Here is a 19,912-nt window from a genome sequence, read left to right as displayed (position 1 = left end):
TTCCGGGTATGGCATCAGGATGAGAATGATTGACCCCATTTCCCTCCACTGCCCAGCTGAGTGGCGGCAGGAAGCGCTGGTGGGTTGGAGGTCTGCAGCTGAAATACCCAGTAAGCCTGTTGAAAGCCACCCCAATTACTTGAGATATGTGTGAGCACGTACCAAAGCTGGAAAATGTTTATGTTGCCCTGTTCACACAAAATGGCTATCATGTGTATTGGAAGGATTGTGGGAGTGCAGGCTCCTCTTATACATGGTTTGAGTTCCAAAACTGTAACAACTTTGTTGATTTTAAAGGTACCACTAGACTTAAACTTTGTTCTAGTGATTTAAATGGGTTACTTCAGGTGACTGCTTTGAATTACTCCTGCGTATCTGAAGATTTTCAAAATTAATATGAACAGCAAGTATCAGTGATGGCTGCTTATTTCTGCAGAGGAAAACTGGAACCAGGATCATCATGCAAATTTAGTTTTATAGGGTTGGCCTAGATTACCACAAATAAAAAAGTAGAATCAGTGCACTAGAAAAGGTGTGAAAGAACAGAAAAGTATACAGAAGGTTTTTTTTTTTTTTTAAACAGATGTAGAGAGTAGTTTTCAGAAATACTAAAGACATACATCTAAGGGCATGTTTATCTGTTGCATGAAAGAGAGTGGGTGAACACTGTGTGCTAATTAACACCATGTCTAATGGGATTATCTTTTGAAAAGCTGATTCTAATTAATTCTAATTAATTCAAACTATTATGAGTGTATGCATTATGAACTTAATTGGAACAATATTTCCTTATTTTGTGCCACAGGCCAGGGAGACTGCGCAGAGTTGCACTGTGATGTCAATGCTGAGTGCATTTCAGATGAAAATGGCCCCACTTGTCTGTGTCGGACAGGGTTCACCAAGGAAGGCACATTGTGCTATGGTAAAAGCCGCCATCTAACTATCAGAAATGCCATGTTCAGAACTTCCAGCGATATTTTAAACTTAATTTTCAGTTCCTCCTCAGTCACAGGCAAAACATTCACCTAAGTGCATGGTGTGCATGGTTCTCTCCTCCTCATTTTTTCATCACAATGACATGTGAGGTAGGTTAGGCTAACAGGAATTTGAGGTCTCTCTGTTTCCTAGTTCAACAGGCTAATCACTGCACCACACTGGCTCTCACAGTGCTTCTCCCCCTGTTTTATTCTGTCAAAATATCTTGCCTGAACCTTTCCCCAGTTTTCAGCACTGTTTCTTTTGCAGATGTTGATGAGTGTGCTTTTAACCTGGACCATTGTGATCGAAGTGTGTCAAGATGCGTCAATACTGAAGGCAGCTACATTTGCCAGTGTCTTGGGTATCCTGAAAATGGACTTCATTGTTCTGGTGAGCCAGTGAGTTGCAGGCTGCTCCTGTTTACCTCTTGAAATCTTACTTTTGGAATGATTTCACCATAAACATAGAAGGATCCTTTTAAAAAAAGTCTAGTTTCTGCACTATAGGCGGAATACTGAATACTATAAAGAGGTACTGTTTCTAGACTTGGCCTGCTAGTTACAAGTCTGTTGCTAAAGGATCTTTGAGAGCACTGTAGAAAAACAAAGAAACTGATTTTGTATCTGCAGGACTGATAATCAGGTCTGGGCACAGCTACACAGCCTGGGGTTATAGTGGCAGTGTATAATAGTTCTTTAACATTTGTTTGATGTCTTTAGACCCTGTAAAGGTATTGGTGCAATGCTGTGCATCCCAGCCTCATCATCTGGGTCTTTGTGTGGCAGGCAATAATTAGAAAATGAATTACGTTTCCAGACCAGCCCTGTTAAAAATAATGCTGCAGTTGATTTGCATTAGTTAATAATAACTGGGATGTAAAGTAGCCTGGAGGGCCTTGCCTGCTTGTGCTAAATTCACAAGATCTGAAAGGCTTTTGCCCCCTTCCTTTTGGGCACTTCTGGGTCTGTAAGATGTGCACCACTGGCATCTCATCAATATGCAAAGTCTCTGGTCACCAACCAGTGCATGTATTCACATCCTTTTGCTTTGCAGTTCTAATAATGGGGGCAGGGAGGGATAGATGATCAAATAGAGATTTATTGGAAGTCATTACCATGCTTATAAATGAAAGCAAGGATTGAGTCAGTTGTAAGACTCACCAAATCATTTTCATTTAATAGTCATGAGATTACTTTAATAGTCATGAGTTAGTTTAATCATCATGAGATTCAGAGTGCTGACATTTACAATCAAGTACTTTTTAAAGCCATGTTCATAATCAGATTCTCTGTTTCTCATAGACAAGACTTGAGGGCTGACATCAAACTATCAATATACAGTTCCCCCCCTCCGCCTCGGTTAAATATTGCATAGACGTGAAGACCAGCATTTTTAGCAGTTTCCTATTTTTAAGCATCTGTGCTGGGAGCAGAAATAATGTTTTGAAAAGTGGGAGCTGGTCTTGAGGATGCTTGCACCTTATCTCTGTCCCTCCTCTTCTCTCCCCAAAAATGGAACACTCCACCCGTTTGTTAATGTTACTGATTAGAGTTTCTTTCATGGTTGGCTGGGGATAAAGCATATGAATGGGATTGCTTCAGAAACAACTAGACTTGAGTCCATTAGCACCTGATATCTTACAAAGGGAGCTTTGGCACTCAAAAGCCCCAAAAATCTTGTTGATTTCTAAGGTGCTTTGGATTTGAATCTATTTGTTCTACTGCAGACAGATACAACTATCCTCTGTCTCTTTTTAAAAAAACAAGTCACAGAAGTCTCAGCGTCTACATATTACCAACTTGGGCAAGCTTACTAGCTGCAATCCATTCTTTGGAAGGACTGACTGAACCTTATGCTTGAGCACATTGGATCACCATCCTGCACTCTACATGGGACTGCTGTTAAAGAATAGCAGGATGCTTTATGTTAGGGTTGCCAACTCCAATATGAGAAATTCCTGGAGATTTATGGAACTGAGCTGGAGAAAGATGGCATTTTGGAAGGGAAGGGAGCACAACAGGGATGTAATGCAATTGAGTCCACCTTCCAGAACTGATCTCTGTCATTTGGAGATGAATTGTAATTCCAGGAGATCTCCAGGCTCCACCTGGAGGTGGCAGACCTAGTTCATGTTGCATGCAAGGGTTTAAACCAAGACTCTATAACATCAGTTTTGTTGGAATATAGCACTATGTTGTGTACAAAGAAGAAAGAAGATCCTGCAGGGAGCAGCAAGTTCTAACTTGATAGGACTGTAGGGGGAGTACCTTCTTGCTAAAGAGGCTTCTCTTTGTCTGTCTGTAGAATGATTTTCTTCTAGATTTTCTAGTCTAAATTAGGTGTGTCAATCATATGGGTTAGAACTGACCTGGGAAAGTAACTGGTCATCATCTTTATTGTCAGATGACAGAGGCTGTGCATTATGTCCCTTTTTATTGTCCCAGTGCTAATGAGTCTTGAACGTCCAAGATCTGACAGGATCAGGCCAGCCTGGGCTATCTAGGTCACGGCATAATAGGATTAGGATTAGGATTGTGGAAACCTGAAACACTGCTAAAACAATGCATATAGTATTAGATGATATGTTAAACAATGCAGAAACTTCATCCCTTCCCATGCCACGCTACCCATAGAAAGCAAGCTGGGGCAAACAACCTGTGTGCAAGGGACCTATGTCAGCCAAGAATCATGAGCAAAAACTTCAAATTTTGAAGTTTCAATTTTGGGTTGAAATTCAATCAGAAGAGTTTCTGGCTCAACATTAGGAAGAACTTCCTGACAGAGCAGTTCCTCAGTGGAACAGGCTTTCTTGGGAGGTGGTGAGCCTTGGAGGTTTTTAAACAGAGGTTAGATGGCCATCTGACCACAATGCAGATCCTGTGAATTTAGGGAGAGGTATTTGTGAATTTTCTGCATTGTGCAGGGGGTTGGACTAGATGACCCCAGATGTCCCTTCCAATTCTATGATTCTATGAAGATTGTGGCCTCAGAAATCCCCCTTCCAATCCAGCCTGACAAAGAATTCTGGAGAATTTGAAAGCTTGTGCTGTGTAGTGTTACATTTATTAGTTTTTATATATTATACTGCTTTTGTCTGAGGCTCACTGCCTAGTTATTTGGCAATTTTTCATCAGGGCTTTGTCAGTCTTGCAGGATACACATAGTTCTTCTTGCCTCCAGATTACATGCTAGGTTTTAGTCCCAGCCAAACTACTCCTTCCTCTTTGCTCTTAGAAGCTGGATTAACGAGCATTCTGTGACTGACAGCTAGTGAGCACTCTGTGATGTTACCACTTCTCAGCCAATCAGTGCCAGTGCCTTTACCACCAAAATCCCACATTCAGTTGCAGTATGAATTGCATGTTTGCCCAAGTTGGTTTATATCTTGTTCTTGTTTCAGAACCTGTTATACAACCTACTGTAGCAACCAATGAGGAGTCCACTTTGTCTGCACAAGAGGATACTGTTGACTGCCCACCATCATACTGTCTCCATGAGGGAATTTGTGTTTATTTTTCCATTCTGAAAGTCCATGCATGCAAGTAAGTACTGAACTCACTGAACAGTGAGAAGGCGGCTTAGTGATAATTTTTAATTCAACCTAATCACATATGCACAGCCTTCCATTTCTTAAAACTAGTATTGTGTAATGGTTTGCAGTGTCAGGCTAGGAGCTGGGCAATCCAGGTTTGAATTCCCACTCTGCCATGGAAGTTTGCAGGGTGATCTTGGGCCTGTCACTCACTCTCAGGCTCAGCTACTTCAGAGTGTTGTTGTGAGGATAAAATGGAGATGAGGGAAACAGTGTAAGCCACCTTCATGTCCCCATTGGGGGCAAACATGGTGTATACATGAAGGAAATAAATAAATGTATAGTATCTTAAAGCCTGCAGGTTTGTAGAGAGAGTAAAAGTCACTAGGCGTATTTATCCCATCTAATGCACCAGTCTGCCTCATTTAGGATTTTTAAAAATGTGGTTTTTAAATTTATTGATTAATTTAAAAAATTAGATCCTAGCCCTACACTAACCACTACACCTGGTTGGTTCTGTCTAATGTAGGTCTATGTATTTTCCCTCTGTTATTAAACACTTTTACAGGTATGTCTTTGTAGCCTCTTTGCTGCATGATATAGGTCTAACCACTACATATGCTGACCCAGTTACACATCTGTATGGATAAAATGTGTGGCTTTTTGCTGTTGTACACTAGGTGGCAGTGTTTCATCATCCACCAGCAAAACATACTCATTCTATTTCAGGCTCAAGATGCAAAGTGATTACTCTGCCTTATGCAGCAGCACCATTGTATGTCAAAATATATGACTCGCATTAAGTAGTTGTCAGCCTATATGTTTATTAAATTATATAATACAAACCATACCAGAGAGCCAATTTGGTGTATTGGTTAAGTGTGTGGACTCTAATCTAGGAGAACCAGGTTTGATTCCCCACTCTTCCACATGCACCTGCTGAGTGATCTTGAGTCAGTCACAAGTTCTTTCAGAGCTGCTCTCTCAAGAGCAGTTCTGAAGAACTTTCTCAGCCCCACCCATCTCACAGGGTGTCTCTTGTAGGGAGGAGAAGGGAAAGGAAATGGTAAGCCACTCTGAGACTCCCAGTTAAAGGCAGGATACAAATCCAATCTATTCTTCTCCCGGGAGATTAAAATATGTATGGAGTTGTACTTCTGAGTTTGCTGAAACTTACCCTTGTCTATTGTCCACAAAAGTAAAATTAAAATGCTTCTAGTGTCATTTTAATTCAGTTTGCAGCTGACTGTAGACTTTTCTATATAGCATGGTGAAAATTGGTCTCACAAAGCTCTTACCCTGTGCTTACTGACCCTGATAAAAAAACCCACATAAGCACAGCAAAAGAAGGCTGAATTGAATAGTTTAATTCACTTTGTGTTTTTGGTTATTTTATTCTATTCTATATAAACTGGAATGACATTTTTCCATTAAAATAATTTTAATAAGTATAGAAATAGGTTAGACATTTTTGATGAAACAAAGCTTCATTAAATACATTTGCAAATAAAATTTAAAGAAAAATAAAATATGTTTTCATTTAGGGAATTGAATAAGTGCTCTAAATAAATGATCTTTACTAACTTGTAAATAACCTTTTAAAAACTGTAAGTAAAATAATATGTTTTCCTACCAAGAGTTTTAAATTATTTATTAATTATAAAATGCTGAGTTTAACACAGAATGTTGAACTGAGAATCTCTATTTATTGTACGTAAATTGTGTACAACATGTTAGAAAAGTTTCTGTAATTTTTAAAATCCACCCTAAAATAAGAATTCCAACCCAATCAAAAGCAACCTTTTTAAAAATCCAAATTACTGTAAACCCCTAAATAACTTGCACAGCTTTAATGCCATAAATTTTCACTTTCTATCGGAGCCAGTGCTCATGGTTCTGGATGGTCCCAAATACAACAGTTTCCTAAGGATTATATTGTGTGAAGTCATGCCAACATGGTGACATTTGTTCTCTCCATCATTGGCTACTGTATTTGCTTCATTTGTTTTTTGACAGCTGTGCAAAGGGCTATTTGGGAGAGCGCTGTCAGTTCAGCAACTTGGAGTGGTGGGAACAGCAATATGTGAAGCAGACCAAGAAGCGGAATCTCACAACTGCTGTTGCCTTGGCTCTGTCACTCCTTGTCCTCCTCCTTGGAGCTGGATCTGTCTACTGCTACAGGTAGAGCTGCCTGAAAAGCATATCTGAGTTTCTGTTTTTGAGATTTTTGTTCTTCCTATGGCTGCTTTTAAGCATGTATTTTGCTTGTCGTTTACTAAGATCAGGCTATGAAGGTGGATGGGTAGGGTGTATGTTCCGCTGAGCAACCTGATTACCTTCCTAGTTTTCTACAAATAATCTGCCAGATAATTATCATGGAATGGTGAATTCCAGTATGCTCTCCAAGGTTCCTCCCCCCATGAACTATCATGATAGATTTCACATGAACAAATGAAACTGAATCAAACCCTTGTTTCATCAAAGTCAGTATTGTCTCCACAAATGAGCAGCTGTTCTTTGGGGTTTCAGGCAGAGGACCTAATGCCAGATCCTTTAACTGGAGATGCTGGGGACTGATCTTGGGACCTTCTGCACCTTAAGCAGATGCTGTACCACTCAGCTATGGCCTCTCCTTTTTGATTGTAAATAATCGTACCCTCCCCTGCACGTTATCGATAATATTAAAATCACCCATTTGAATGATGGCATCCTCACAGCATTTCAGATGCACCCTCAGATCAGTAGTCTGCATATACTTTTCTAGGGACATGTAGCACAAAATGTACATGAGAGCATGTGCCCTTTGGAATACAGATGCACCAGCCTTTGTTTCTAAATCAGAATCCAAAGCAATGTATACTCCCTGATGTGCATGAAAGTCAGAGCTGTGGTACTCAGTTTGAGCTGCAAGTTTTTGTACTGAGCTCAATACCAGTCCCACCAGAAGCTACTGGACTCAGAGCCCAAATCTGCCAGAAAAACCTCAATTCCTTGATCCCCCGTCTGCTCAGCTTCAGCTGTATGGGTCGTCATCTTTAGGCTTTGCCCAGGTACCATTTTTTAAAATTTCTTTTAATCTTTTTTTCCAAGTTGGCAAAACCTACTTTGGCAGATTTCTTTCCTTAAAAAGCATGCCAGCTTCTCATTCCAAGTTTCTAACTGGCAAAGAGCTCTTAAAAATTGGCTAATGTGTTGCGGTGGGTGGATGGGAGGAGGTCCTTGGAATAAAGGGCTGTGCCAGATGGGAAACTTCTTGAGGACAGATTGGGCTTCTAGTTGTTCCTTCCCAATTTATGGTCTGTGCAGGATTTAGACTGCGTGTTGGGAAATATTCAGAAATCAACAACAGAGTATTGCTGTTGATCAAAACCAGAAGAGGGTGCTGGGGGAGAAAATGGCGTTGCTGGGCATGACAGGAAAATACAGACAACTGAGGATTTCAGAGGTCTTCAGAGGAAACATTGGATTATGCTGATTTAATTTGAAATTTTACCACTTGCAAAAAAACAACAACAACTCAGTTATGTCAAACTTCAGAGGAATGGCAGCTGTCTTTTAGAAAACATAAAACGATCAGTAATTTGGGCCTTTTTTCATGCGCTAAGAAGAACATACTGATCCTTTGTAAGGCTGAATGCAGATGTAGTAGTCTTTCTGTTAACAAAATTGGAGATTGCTTTTAGATGGACACAATGGAAGTCAAACCTGGTAGTGTTATCTAGTGGCGGGGTTTGTGTGTGTGTGTGTGTGTATGGATTCTTCATAAGCAAAGTCTTGTTCTTAAATAGAAACAGTTTTTTTCTACTTGTAGGATCCATCTGAACACAGTTAAATTTCTCAAAAATGGTAAAATTGTACAGAGCTCTGTTGACCTGTTAAAATTGAACAAAAGCACCGTTATAACATTTTTTATTAGGATCAATTAAAATAACACAAATTAACATGTACCCCTGCTCCCCCAGTGGCTATTTGTTTTGCTTAACAAGCCACATTTTGAAGAACTTGGGGGATATAAAAAACTTGGCTGCAATTTGGGGACATTTAATTGGTGACGTCACTGTTCTGCATTTTGGTAATGAATCATCATTACTTACAGTTTTGATATCTGGAAAGGCTGAAGTTGTCCTTCATGGATTCTGTCGTTTGGTGTGGAACAACACATTTAAAGCTAATTGCAGATTATTGTTCTCTCACTTTCCAAGTGAATGCACTGATTTCCCCATGTATTGGGACAGAGCTTTCAAATCTTGCATTAAAGGGATCATGTTAGCAGCACTGGAATTATCGGTAGCTTCTGTAATTAGGGCTCCTTGATTCATGAACTCTTATTGATTTTTCTTTTTGTGATGACCTATTCCCATTTAAAATCCAAACTTTTAAAAAAGGACCCTAGTTTTGCTCTGATTTATTTTCCTCCTTTTCCAAATGGTTTTGATCAATAGAGCTGTTTATTGTGAAAGCAAGTTTTCAATTACACGCTTGGCTAGGTTTGTACTACAGCTATTAGTAGCCCCACACCATCGAGATGAAACCACTGATCTAAATCCCCCTTTAACAGGAGCCCAGAAACCAATATTTGGATTAGAGTTGCTATTTCATTTTTACTCCTACTCGGCTATATTTTAAGACATATTGATTAAGTTCCACCAGCAGGTCAGTAAAAGACCTTCTCTTCATCCATAAAACATAAACTCATATTGTCCTGTAATGTAAGGCTTGCAGGAATTAAAGAAAAAAACCCTAACAAGCAGCCACCATAAGACTTTTTATAAGACTGCCTTCAATCTCTCCTTCCCCCTCCTTAACTGTATTTATTTGCTCAGAACATTTATCATGTAGAATATGGAAGGGTAAAGCTCCGTGTCATTGATGTTAAAAAGTATGTTAAAAAGTAATAATTATATAGTTTTCTGCTTGTCCACAGTAATTCACACACATCATTTTGATCATACTTACAAGCAGCACTATAAAATAAATCAGGTTTACCTCAATTCAGATGGAGCACATTTTTGTATTTAGGCTAAGGGCTAGAGCAATGGAATTAAAGCAAATGATGCCAGTCCAGAGAGAGCAAACTACACTTTATTCTATGCACAATTCTATGTGTGGCCTTCTGTAAGCATTCATGGGATTAGGCTTCATGTTACTTTGAATTTACCAGGTCACCCTTCTGTAATTATAACTTCAGAATGATCAGTCTTCCTTGGACTGGGGCCCATACGAAGAAGGGACGAGCCATATTTCACAAGTCAAAGCCATGGCTAGTTATTAGAACAGAGAGGTCTCTGGTTTTCAACTTTTGTACTGGTGTAGTATAGCCCTGACCTGGATGACCCAGGCTAGCCCAGTCTCATCAGATCTCAGAAGCTAAGCTGGTTAGTATTTGGATTGGGAGACCACCATGGAACACCAGGGTTACTATGCAGAAGCAGGCATCCTCGGAATGTCTCCTGCCTTGGAAACCTTACAGGGTTGCCATAAGACAGCTGCAACTTGCCAGCTAAAGGTTGTGGTGTCTGCATTCTCTCAGCTTCATTCCCCCATCTGCAATATTTTTATAACAACCACCCAACTTTCAGGGCTGCCCTATTGTGCCAGTATATGTGAAGCACTTTGAACACTGGGGATGCTATATAAATGCAAAGTATTCGACTTTTTCTAGAGCATTTGTAGCCTGCCTTTCTTAAGAAGATGAAGTATTAATTAATTAATTAATTAAAACCAAAGACAACATCCTCATCTCTTATACCTCCAGACAGACCTGCCATGAATTCTGTAACTGGGCATCAATACACAAGAGGTATGACTAACGTGTAACTGTGAGTCTGAGCATGGCAGACTGGAGAAGTCTGTACTTTCCTTACTGTGCAGTCCTGAGTGGAGTTATCCCCTTCCAAGCCCATTGACTTCAATGGATCTCAAAGGGCACAGTTCTGCTCCCAATTGTACTGTGAGCTGTTCAGCTAGTAGTGTCTTTCAGTGTGACGTGGCATAGTGTTCACTGCCTCATGACCCCATGAGAATCCTTGCTACTCCTTCATATACGGCTCAGCACAGCTTTACCGTCCTGCTTGGGCGCTGCTGCCTGGAACAGGATGGGGCCTCCTCTGAGGTTTCAGTTTTGTAATGGTGAAGCAGAGCTCAGCTGTCAAAACAAAGAAGGCCTTTGAACCAAATTGCCTGGACAGTGTCCCTTCCTCCTGAGGGCATTTTATGTCTGTGAGCTTTTTCTTTCACAGTAGACAGCAGAGGTTCTGCAAGAAGGATCCCTGTGCAGAAGTAATGAAAGATGCCAGAGGCGGCAGTGGCGCTGACAGGGAGAACATGAAGCCTGCAAGCAACGACCCATTGGTAATTCCATAGAAATGTGGAGTGGTGAGAGAAGTCGGTGGGATCAAAGGACATCAGGGATCCATTTGAGATTATCAGGCACATAATTCACATCTTTAGTATATTAAATAACTGCTGGGGTTATCAGGCACTTTGCTATGAAGCCCAGTTCCTCTTACCTCACTGCTGTGCTATCCTTCTGAGTTCACAGCTGCCCAAATGTGTTGCAAGCAGGAGACGGTGTTATTGTTAGCTCTGAACACAACAGTTGGAGGGATGTGTTCTAAATTAAGGAATACCAACGTAATGACATGGGATATCAGTGACTGATTCTCCCAGCAGAGATGGAAACAGGGCTTCTTTTCATAAAAATTCAGGCTGCAGTCCTGCAACCAGTTATTCCTGCTTGCTTCCATCATGATTAGAAAGCTTCTGCATGCATAAGGTGCAGAATTGCAGCCCAGGTGTTCTGCATGCTACCCAGAGATCTTTGGATCTGAGGAGGTGGGAATGCCTTTGTATCAGACATAACTGTTTATTTGGGCAGCTAAGGAGTGCAATGAGAATGAGAAATGACCCAGTTGAGATCTCCTTATGTTCTGCAGCTTTCACATGGGACCCAACTGTGTATCTCTCCCTGTCAGGGTAAAGTTGCCTTCTGATCAAGCCCTTAGGAAAAAAACATAAGTTTCAACTAGAACTGGATGGCCAAAATCCAAAGCCTCACTTCTACTGTAATCATGCCAGTTTCTATTCTAATTAATGCATTTGGAATGCCCTTGGGTACGTGGATAACTGTTTTTAAAATTTTTGATTGAACACTCTCCAGTTTTTTGTAGTTTGTAATGATGTTGATTGGGGCACCAAATGTTAGCTGGCAGAGGGATTTAACCTTAAACAATTTAAGGGCCGCAATTATGGATTTGCCCCCTTTGCCCCAGTAGAATTTTTGGATAGCCCCCGCACTCCTTTTGTCATTTGAGGTAATCATGTTTATATTGGTGGTTCTTCCATTCGCTTGAAAGAGGTACTTGAAGCAGGAAACTTGTTCAATGGGAATAGAATTTAAGTACCAATGGTGTGATCTGGGTGTATTTTTGCCAAAGGCCATTACTTTGGTTTTAGCATAATTTACCTCTAGATTGTTTTCCAGGCAATATTGAGTGAAGGCTTTCAAGGCTCTTCTGAGGCCTAAGGGAGTCCTTGAAAGTAAAACAGCATCATCAGCATAAAGGAGCACCCCTATATGTTTGTCACCTAGCTTTGGTGGGTGGCATTCTGGTTTACTTATACGCGACGCCAAATCATTGATATAGAAGTTAAATAAGTAGGGGGCCAGGAGGCATCCTTGCTTAACCCCTTTGTTGGTAGAAATGGGGTCTGTCAAATAGCTTTGATGGGAATATTTGACCCAGATGGTTGTTTGATCATAAAGGGCCTGAATAAGAAATAGCAGCCGTCTATCAATGTTGGTGGCTCTTAATTTATCCCATAGGATGGTTCTAGAGTCAAAGGCTGACTTCAGGTCTAGAAATGCAGCATATAATGACACACTTGAGTTTGAGAAATATTTTACAATCAAGTGGTCCAACAGCATGCAGTGGTTTAATAAGGCACAACCTTCTCTGAAGCCAACCTGTTCCTCACCTAGGCAAAAATCGTTCTCAAGCCAGTCTCTAAATTTCCACAGTAAGTGTCTAGCATATAGCTTGCTTGTTACGCTCAACAGGCTGATCAGCCTATAGTTGTTTGGATCTTCTTTGTTACCTTTTTTATATATGGGGATGATGATAGCTGCTCCCCAGTCCTTGGGAATTTTTCCTGATCGATCAATTTGTGAAAACAAAGCTGCCAAAACTGGGGCCCACAATTCTGCATTCATTTTAAATAGCTCTGGTGGAATTAGGTCAATGCCTGGGGCTTTCCCTGGCTTCAAAGTATCAATGAGCTGCTTTACTTCTATACACCCCACTGGAGGCCAGGTTGATAAGTTATGGATGATATCAAAGATAGATAGATAGACAGATAATTTTATTTGTATCCCGCCCTCCCCGCCGAAGCAGGGGCTTGCAATTGTTTCAATTGTTGCAATTAAGTGGGCTTGCAATTGTTTCCCAATATACCATCTTATAATGATATAACCAGGCATCTGAAAAAATAGGGCTATTAATATATTTGGTGACCTACGTGATGGATCAGAGACTAATTTCCAGAATAATACTGAGGTTTTTTTTCCAAAGTTCTTCCCAAGAAGCCATAATGTCTTCCTGTTTTTTTCTTCTAATGAGGGCCTTATATTGGGCTTTTTGGTGTTTTAAAGCTATTATGGATGTTGCTTCAGGGTTAGTTCTATATTTTGCATATTTAACATTAAGGGTATACTTTGGCCTTTTATATTCTGCATCAAACCATGGTTTGTGTGCTCCAGTTCTTTGGTTTAAATGCCCTGATTTAGCTCTTTTCATTTCCTTCTGTATCTCCCTTGAAATTAAATTATATTCCTCTAGGCAGGTATCAATATTGACTGCATTCACCAATTGTTGAAGGGTGTTATTAACTGACTCAGAAGACAAAAAAAACCCATCGTCCTTTCCAAAGAGGATGTCCATCTAGGGCGATTATAGCTAGGGCCATCTGTTGGTTTTAGCCTACTGTTATGGGATTTACCGTAATGCATGACAAGTTCTTGTAAATCAGTTTTTAGGACTAGAGGCAAATGGTCGCTATCACAATATGGAGCAACTTCAAAATGCTCTATGTGGGGAACCACCTCCTCTGATACCATGATGTAATCAATGATGCTCATTCTAATGCCCGACCAATATGTGAACTCTGCTGGATGATCGCTAGGCAGGGTCCCATTTAAGATTTTGAGGTTAATTCTATTTATTAGCTGGTTAAGGAAGACACCTGCATAGTTAACCTTAGTATCTTTTGAGCACCTTTTAAAAGTTGCCTTCACATTATAGCTTTGCATGATTTTCAGTCTGTCATCTCTCTGCTGGGCAGTAGGTGGAACACAACATTTGTAAATGCCTATAGAACTGCTCAAAGCTGAAGTGTGTGTTAGAACTACAGTAACCTCAAGCATTCAAACTTGATTGGAACTGATGAAGCTGCATTAGCTGTTGCTAAAGTTAATCCCAGCTGCTAACATAATTTTCACTGAGTACTGAGATAATTAAATATCTCAATAATGGACAGAGACAATAAATCAAATTTGGCCTAATCTGTTGTGGTATGCGTGTTCATTGTTGGTTCTGTCATCTGTAGTTGCTTTGCCTGATGTTGTACACATATATTTTGTGAAGTATTGGAGCTGATAGAATCCAAAACTGTGAAATTCTAAACTGAATGAATGGAAGATATGTTCATCTACAAAGGAAACAAATATTATTCCTGAATTTAAAAGAAAGAATATGCACACATTTTAAAACAGGCCAAATTAAAATTCATTGAAAAGTCAACAGACTTGTTATTTATTATCCTGACACTGAATTAATAGTGATAGTTTGAATATTAAGAGTAGCTGAAATATATTCAGGAAAAGCCAAAATGGTGCAATTTTCATTCAGACAGGAAATATAGTATGTGATAATCATCTGAATAGTTGGAGACAATTACAAGAAATAGAGTTATCAGGAGAGAAAAAGAATGGCATTTTTAGAGACCTGAAGGCCACATGGACAAATCCTTTGGGAATGTGTGGTGTTGGAAAACCTAAAATTAAAAAAGCCTAAAGGTTAGAAAGGTCTAAAATTGGGAGTGTATTAAAATAAGCCAAGGAGAAAAAATAGTGGAACTCTAAGATAGTGAAGATATTTTTGGCAAAGGTGTTGAGGCCATAAAGCCCAAATACAATAGAGAATAAATTTGTCTGGCATTTGTAATAACTATAAGATATTCCCCTTTGAGTGATTCAAGCTGTTTTTTTAAAACAAAAATCAAAACACAAGTTTTCCTAAGCCCTAACTCATTCAAGCCTGGAATAGAAAACCTAGTTCTGCAATTTTGGAGTCTAACAGCTGGCTGCAAGCACTAACAAAAGAATCAGAGCACCAGCAGAGCAAAAGAGGTAGAAGAGATTCTGCGAGATGTAAAACTAATCTGAATTTTATGGCAGTGAACTAGCTAGAAGAGGTGAGCTGTTTTATACTGGCTTCTAACTAAGGAACTGTTGATGATACCGATCAGGGAGTACCAAAACTTGAGTACTTGAAGAAGTACTTGAAGGGAGTACTTGAAGAAAAGGTGGTAGACATCTTCCATATTGGATCCCAAAGTGTAGCTCTAGATGGGGACCACAAGTGTTGGACTCTAATTTTTGCCTGTAAAGCTGATGGAAGGTGTTATCCATCAAGAAAGAAGACAAATCTTTCCATGCTGGACCTAGTCATTGCTAAGATATGGAAGATGAGGAATCTGTTAGAGAGAGGCATGGAACAGTAAACTTAGATCATTAAATGAGTAGTCCTTCTTGAAGTAATGATTATCAAAGGGCCAGGACAATGTTTAGATTTGGAGGGAAAATTACTTCAGATTTATGAGAATTTATTGGAGAAATTTGGCTGAACAGTAGTAAAAAGGTTGTTAAGGCCCACCACATACCCACTGCTGAGAGGGAAAGTAGCATTGTCAGAATAAAGGAGATTTGAAACTAGATGGCCTACCAGAACAGGGGGGCGTGCAGGTGCTCCAGGGTTTTTTTTTGTTTTGCTTTTTGCATGTGTGTGATGGTATCTGTATGTCACTGGCATTGAGTACTGGCACCTGTTTCAGAGGGCTTTTCCAAGTCCTGAGGGAGGGATTTGTGGAAACTGGTACAACCAATATACCAACACCTTTAAAAAAAGAGAAAGTAGCAAAAAAAGCACTGAAATCATCCAAGAAGCCACCAAAAAGAACCAAAGGCATAAAAATTATATGAAGCAAACACTGAGCAACCTACAGTGATAGTCATAAAATGGTTCTCAGGACAAAGGCTCAGCTAAAAGTGATGAAAAGAAGGCTGGGTAATGAAATGTTTTGGCCTGATGGCTATAGGAAAAGGTGAGCCCCAATGGGGAGGGCACTCCAAAGGCAAGGTGCCATAATTGAAAAAGCCCTAGTCGCCAACTATGAACCACCTTCCCTCTGTGGGTTGGGACAAAAAGATCAGGGCTTGAGAAGATCTTTGAATGAACAAGGAACTCAATAGGAAAGAGCATTGTTTTATGGATAAACCTGAAACAAAGAAACAAACTTTATTGACCTCCTGAAACTGGAGCCGTTTGAGGGCATGCTGTAAACTCAGTATAGCTAAAGGTTAGAGCAAGGGTGTCAAACATGCGGCCCAGGAGCTGAATCAGGCCCCCGGAGGGTTCCTATCAGGCCCCCAAGCAACTGGCTGTCATCTGCTTTCTTCTCCCTCTCTTGCTTTCTTCTGCATCACAGCTTGCTTTGCTAGGCTTGTTCAATCGCACAGGAACTACAGAACAAAGCCTCTGTTTTCTCCATTGGCTGAGGCTTCTCTCTTGGTGAGGAAGGGGGGGGGAGGGAGAGCTTGCTTTGCCAGGCTTTCTGAATCGCACAGCAGAGCTACTGAGCCAAGCCTCTCTTCTCTTGGCTGAGGCTCGTCCCTCTCCTGGAGAGAGCCAGAGCTTCCTTTTCCCAGTTCCCTGGATCATGGGAGAAATCAAAAGATAACCTTTAAGACCAACGAGTGCTAATGTTTTAAGCATGTTTTATTTTCAGTTTTTAAAAAATCTTTAATTGTGTTTGTGTCCTTTATAAAGTTTATATCTCAACTACCTAATCGTAAGCAGGAACACACATGGCCCAGCCTGACTTGGCATGGTATGGCCTGACAAGGTCTCATTTATGTCTGATCTGGCCCTCATAACAAATAAGTTTGACACCCTGGGGTTAGAGTGTTGTGCAAGTCTCATTGAAATGGTTGCTAGTAGGATTCCTAGGTGACCTAAGCCCATGAACTTCAGCAGAAGAACAATTGCAGATTAGTCTATTAGTGATGCACTCCCATACATTCAGTAAAGCCTGCACATATAACCTTTTAAGTCTCTCACTAGGTGTTTGTATCTTTTCTTTTTTGCAGTTAATAGTTGTAGTGGAATGTGATGACCACATCAAAGAGAGACCTGTTGAACTGAAAGACCACGAGACAGAAGATCTTGGCTATTTCTGCCTCTCAGAACCATGTAAGTGGGATGTTCTTCATCAGTAGTGGAACTCCTTCCCTGGTAAATTCAGCAGCAAGAAGAACAGGGCAACCCTTCCTAATCTCAGCTGTAACATGTGAGGTAGCTGGTTTGTAGAGCCACAGGATCCCAACCTGTATGGAGCATGAATGATATGTGGAACAGTTAGTCTACAGTGGCTTCCATCTAGATCTGGATGGTTTGAATGATTTTGACTATACTACTAGGTTAAGGCCACCTTAAAAGCAGGTCAGCTGAACCACTTCACGCAAACTGTTTTCTACATCATTTGGCTTCTGCAGTTTAGTTTCTCTCACTGATAGTCATTTCAAAAATTACACAGAAGCCTGTAAGGTCTGCAAAGTGAACAAGCTACCCCTTTTATGTATTCTCAGATGTAACTCTTAGTTCTCCCCCACACACTGAGCCCTGATTGGCCCCACCTAGGTCCAGGAGAATAACAATTACACTTTTATCCTACCCTTCATACCAGGAGCTCAGGGCATCATTCATGGTTCTAACCTTCCCTGTTTTATGATCACAGACAATTTTTTTTGAGCAGGAATGCACAGGAATGCAGTTCTGGGTGGCTTGGCATCAGGGTGTGTGACCTAATATGCAAATAAGTTCCTGCTGGGCTTTTTCTACAAAAAAGCCCTGTGTGAAACAAGGGTGATGTCAGGCGTGTGGCCTAATATGCAAATAAGTACCTGCTGGGCTTTTTCTACAAAAAAGCCCTGTGTGAAACAAGAGTGATATCAGGGGTGTGGCCTAATATGCAAATGAGCTCCTGCTGGACTTTTTCTATACAAAAAGCCCTGATCACAATAATTCTATGAAGAGGGTAGGCTGAGAGAAAATGAGTGGGCCAAGTGAGCTTCATGACTGAATGGCCTCCTCCAAAACCACAGCTACACTACACTGACTATTGTGAGATCGCTTCTTGTCCTCCTTTGCAGGCTTATGGATCCCATTTACCCCATGTACCTTTTTTTCTTTTTTGACCAGCCTGAGCTACAGAAACCTGGACTCACCACTGCCTGCAAAAGAAACAGTCGGACAGACCTCTCGGTGTCAGGCTCAGATAACTGGAAGATCCAGTCTTGTAAATCAGAGGGTGACTTTCAGTGGCTTCAATGGCATGCCTGCCCTAAGCCCTTTTTGGAGAGCAGCTTTCTTGATCTCCAATCTCATGCAGTCAGCAAATGCAGGCAGTTTAAAGAGCCTTTCCTCTAAACTGGACACTGGGAGGGCTCATTAAGTAGGGGAAATGTGTAATCTCTGGAAACGGCATTTAAAAGAACATGGAAGGAGGCACCCAGACAAATGCTATCCTGCCCACTCACACTGTACATACCGGAAGCACTGGGAATACTCTCGATATGATCTCTCTGTGTTAATACATTCTTGATACTACTTCAAAGGCCAGCTGTACTAATTTCAGCCAGCAGGTAAATGGACACCAGAGAACACTAGAGGTTATGATTCAATTGAATTATCATCTGAATTATGTTGTACAGTATAGGAAAAACTATAAAACAGGAAAAACTATGACGGGGAGGGAATAGTTCAAGTAATGGGGTGCTTTAATTAAGGGGTCTCCAATTTCTAATCTGAAATAATCCAAATAAAACAGCGTACCATCCCAGAATCTGATGGGATCAGGGAAATCAATCTGGACCCATCAAGAAATGAACACTAGAGCTTCTTCAGTGGCAGTTCAGTGTGCATTCATGTAGTCCCTTTTTGTTGTTGCAAGGTTGGCTTCTGAAATAGGTTCTTTCTTCTTACCATTGGGTACCATCAATTGGATAACTACAGAGACAAAATTTCCTATGTCAGTGATTGCTGGGATTGGAACAGGCGTTCTTGTCTAACTCTTCATTAAAGAAACCAGGAAGCTCTGAGTGAAGAATTTACTTTGCAATGAAAAAACAGTTGTTTAAAGAACAAAAAAAGATAGACCACATGGCTAGCATTGCCTGTTCTCCTGAACCAGGCCGAAGTACAGTTCTTATTTTTATAAAAAAGGTAATAGTGTGTTAATTAAAGTTCATAAATTGAAGGCACGTATCCTGAAAACAGTACGTTTCTACATATTTATAGCACCATCTATCAACATGGCACAGGTTATTAGGCTGTAGTGATAAGGCCATTCTAGAGTGGTATCCCTTCTCCTGCACTAGTCAAGAGATACTCAGGACTAAGACGGAAGTAGCCATGTGTCTCATAGCAACTGCTTGAACCACTCCAAGTGAGGCGAGCTTAGAGAACTTTGGTTGTATGTATTTACAGTGTACTCTGCTGAGAAACAAAATAAACTATGATCCTTTAGGACCTTCTGAATAAGAGAAGACTTCCCCAATCTTTAATGAAAGCTTATTAAGAAAAAAGTCCAACCCTAGATGAAAATCAATTTTGGAACTAATTATTATTCCAAGTTGTTTGCCTATATTGCCTCCATAAATCTGTAAACTTGCTTGAATTAAAAAAAAAGATTTTTTTTTTAATAATTACCAGATAAGAATTTCCAGATTACATTTTAACACAAAATTAAGACAAACTTCAGAAACTTCTGTATTCTGTATAGACAGTCTTTTGTCAGTTATTGGGATGGAATTATTTTTGCAGTGCTGTATTTTTTTAAAAAATACTTTTTACTAGGATCTTAATGTTTAGCCAGCTAGTTTTTCATCAACTAAATTAGATAGCAGATTTTAAAAAATAAATTTTGATTATGCACAAAATAGTGGAATAGCTGGAACCAACTTGGAAGACATTGTGAAAAGGCACAAAGCCATTTGCATTGATAATGGCAAAAAAAGACCATCCTTTTGTAAATACAAGATAACTACTATGAAAAATCCCAGAACAG

At 40.2% G+C, this 19,912-nt stretch overlaps 1 protein-coding gene across 2 annotated transcripts in view; it reads left to right on the top strand.

The window, feature by feature from the left end:
• EGF (epidermal growth factor) overlaps positions 1-18,813 on the top strand; it is a 75,557-nt gene extending 56,744 nt beyond the window's left edge. The window contains exons 16-23 of one of the 2 annotated variants that reach the window (XM_060246929.1): positions 806-922; positions 1,246-1,368; positions 4,379-4,520; positions 6,527-6,691; positions 10,750-10,861; positions 16,935-17,037; positions 18,046-18,551; positions 18,612-18,813. In XM_060246929.1, coding sequence (XP_060102912.1) covers positions 806-922; positions 1,246-1,368; positions 4,379-4,520; positions 6,527-6,691; positions 10,750-10,861; positions 16,935-17,037; positions 18,046-18,050 — 767 coding nt within the window. In that variant the 3' untranslated portion in view covers positions 18,051-18,551; positions 18,612-18,813. The remainder of the gene's footprint in view (positions 1-805; positions 923-1,245; positions 1,369-4,378; positions 4,521-6,526; positions 6,692-10,749; positions 10,862-16,934; positions 17,038-18,045; positions 18,552-18,611) is intronic. The other variant, XM_060246928.1, reaches the window with a different exon arrangement.
• The last annotated feature ends 1,099 nt before the right edge of the window (positions 18,814-19,912 follow it).

This window comes from Heteronotia binoei, chromosome 9 (assembly GCF_032191835.1).
Source record: "Heteronotia binoei isolate CCM8104 ecotype False Entrance Well chromosome 9, APGP_CSIRO_Hbin_v1, whole genome shotgun sequence".
Classification (NCBI taxonomy): Eukaryota; Metazoa; Chordata; class Lepidosauria; order Squamata; family Gekkonidae; genus Heteronotia; species Heteronotia binoei.
Note: the sequence above shows the minus strand (reverse complement) of the source record. Positions and strands in the feature narration are given on the sequence as shown.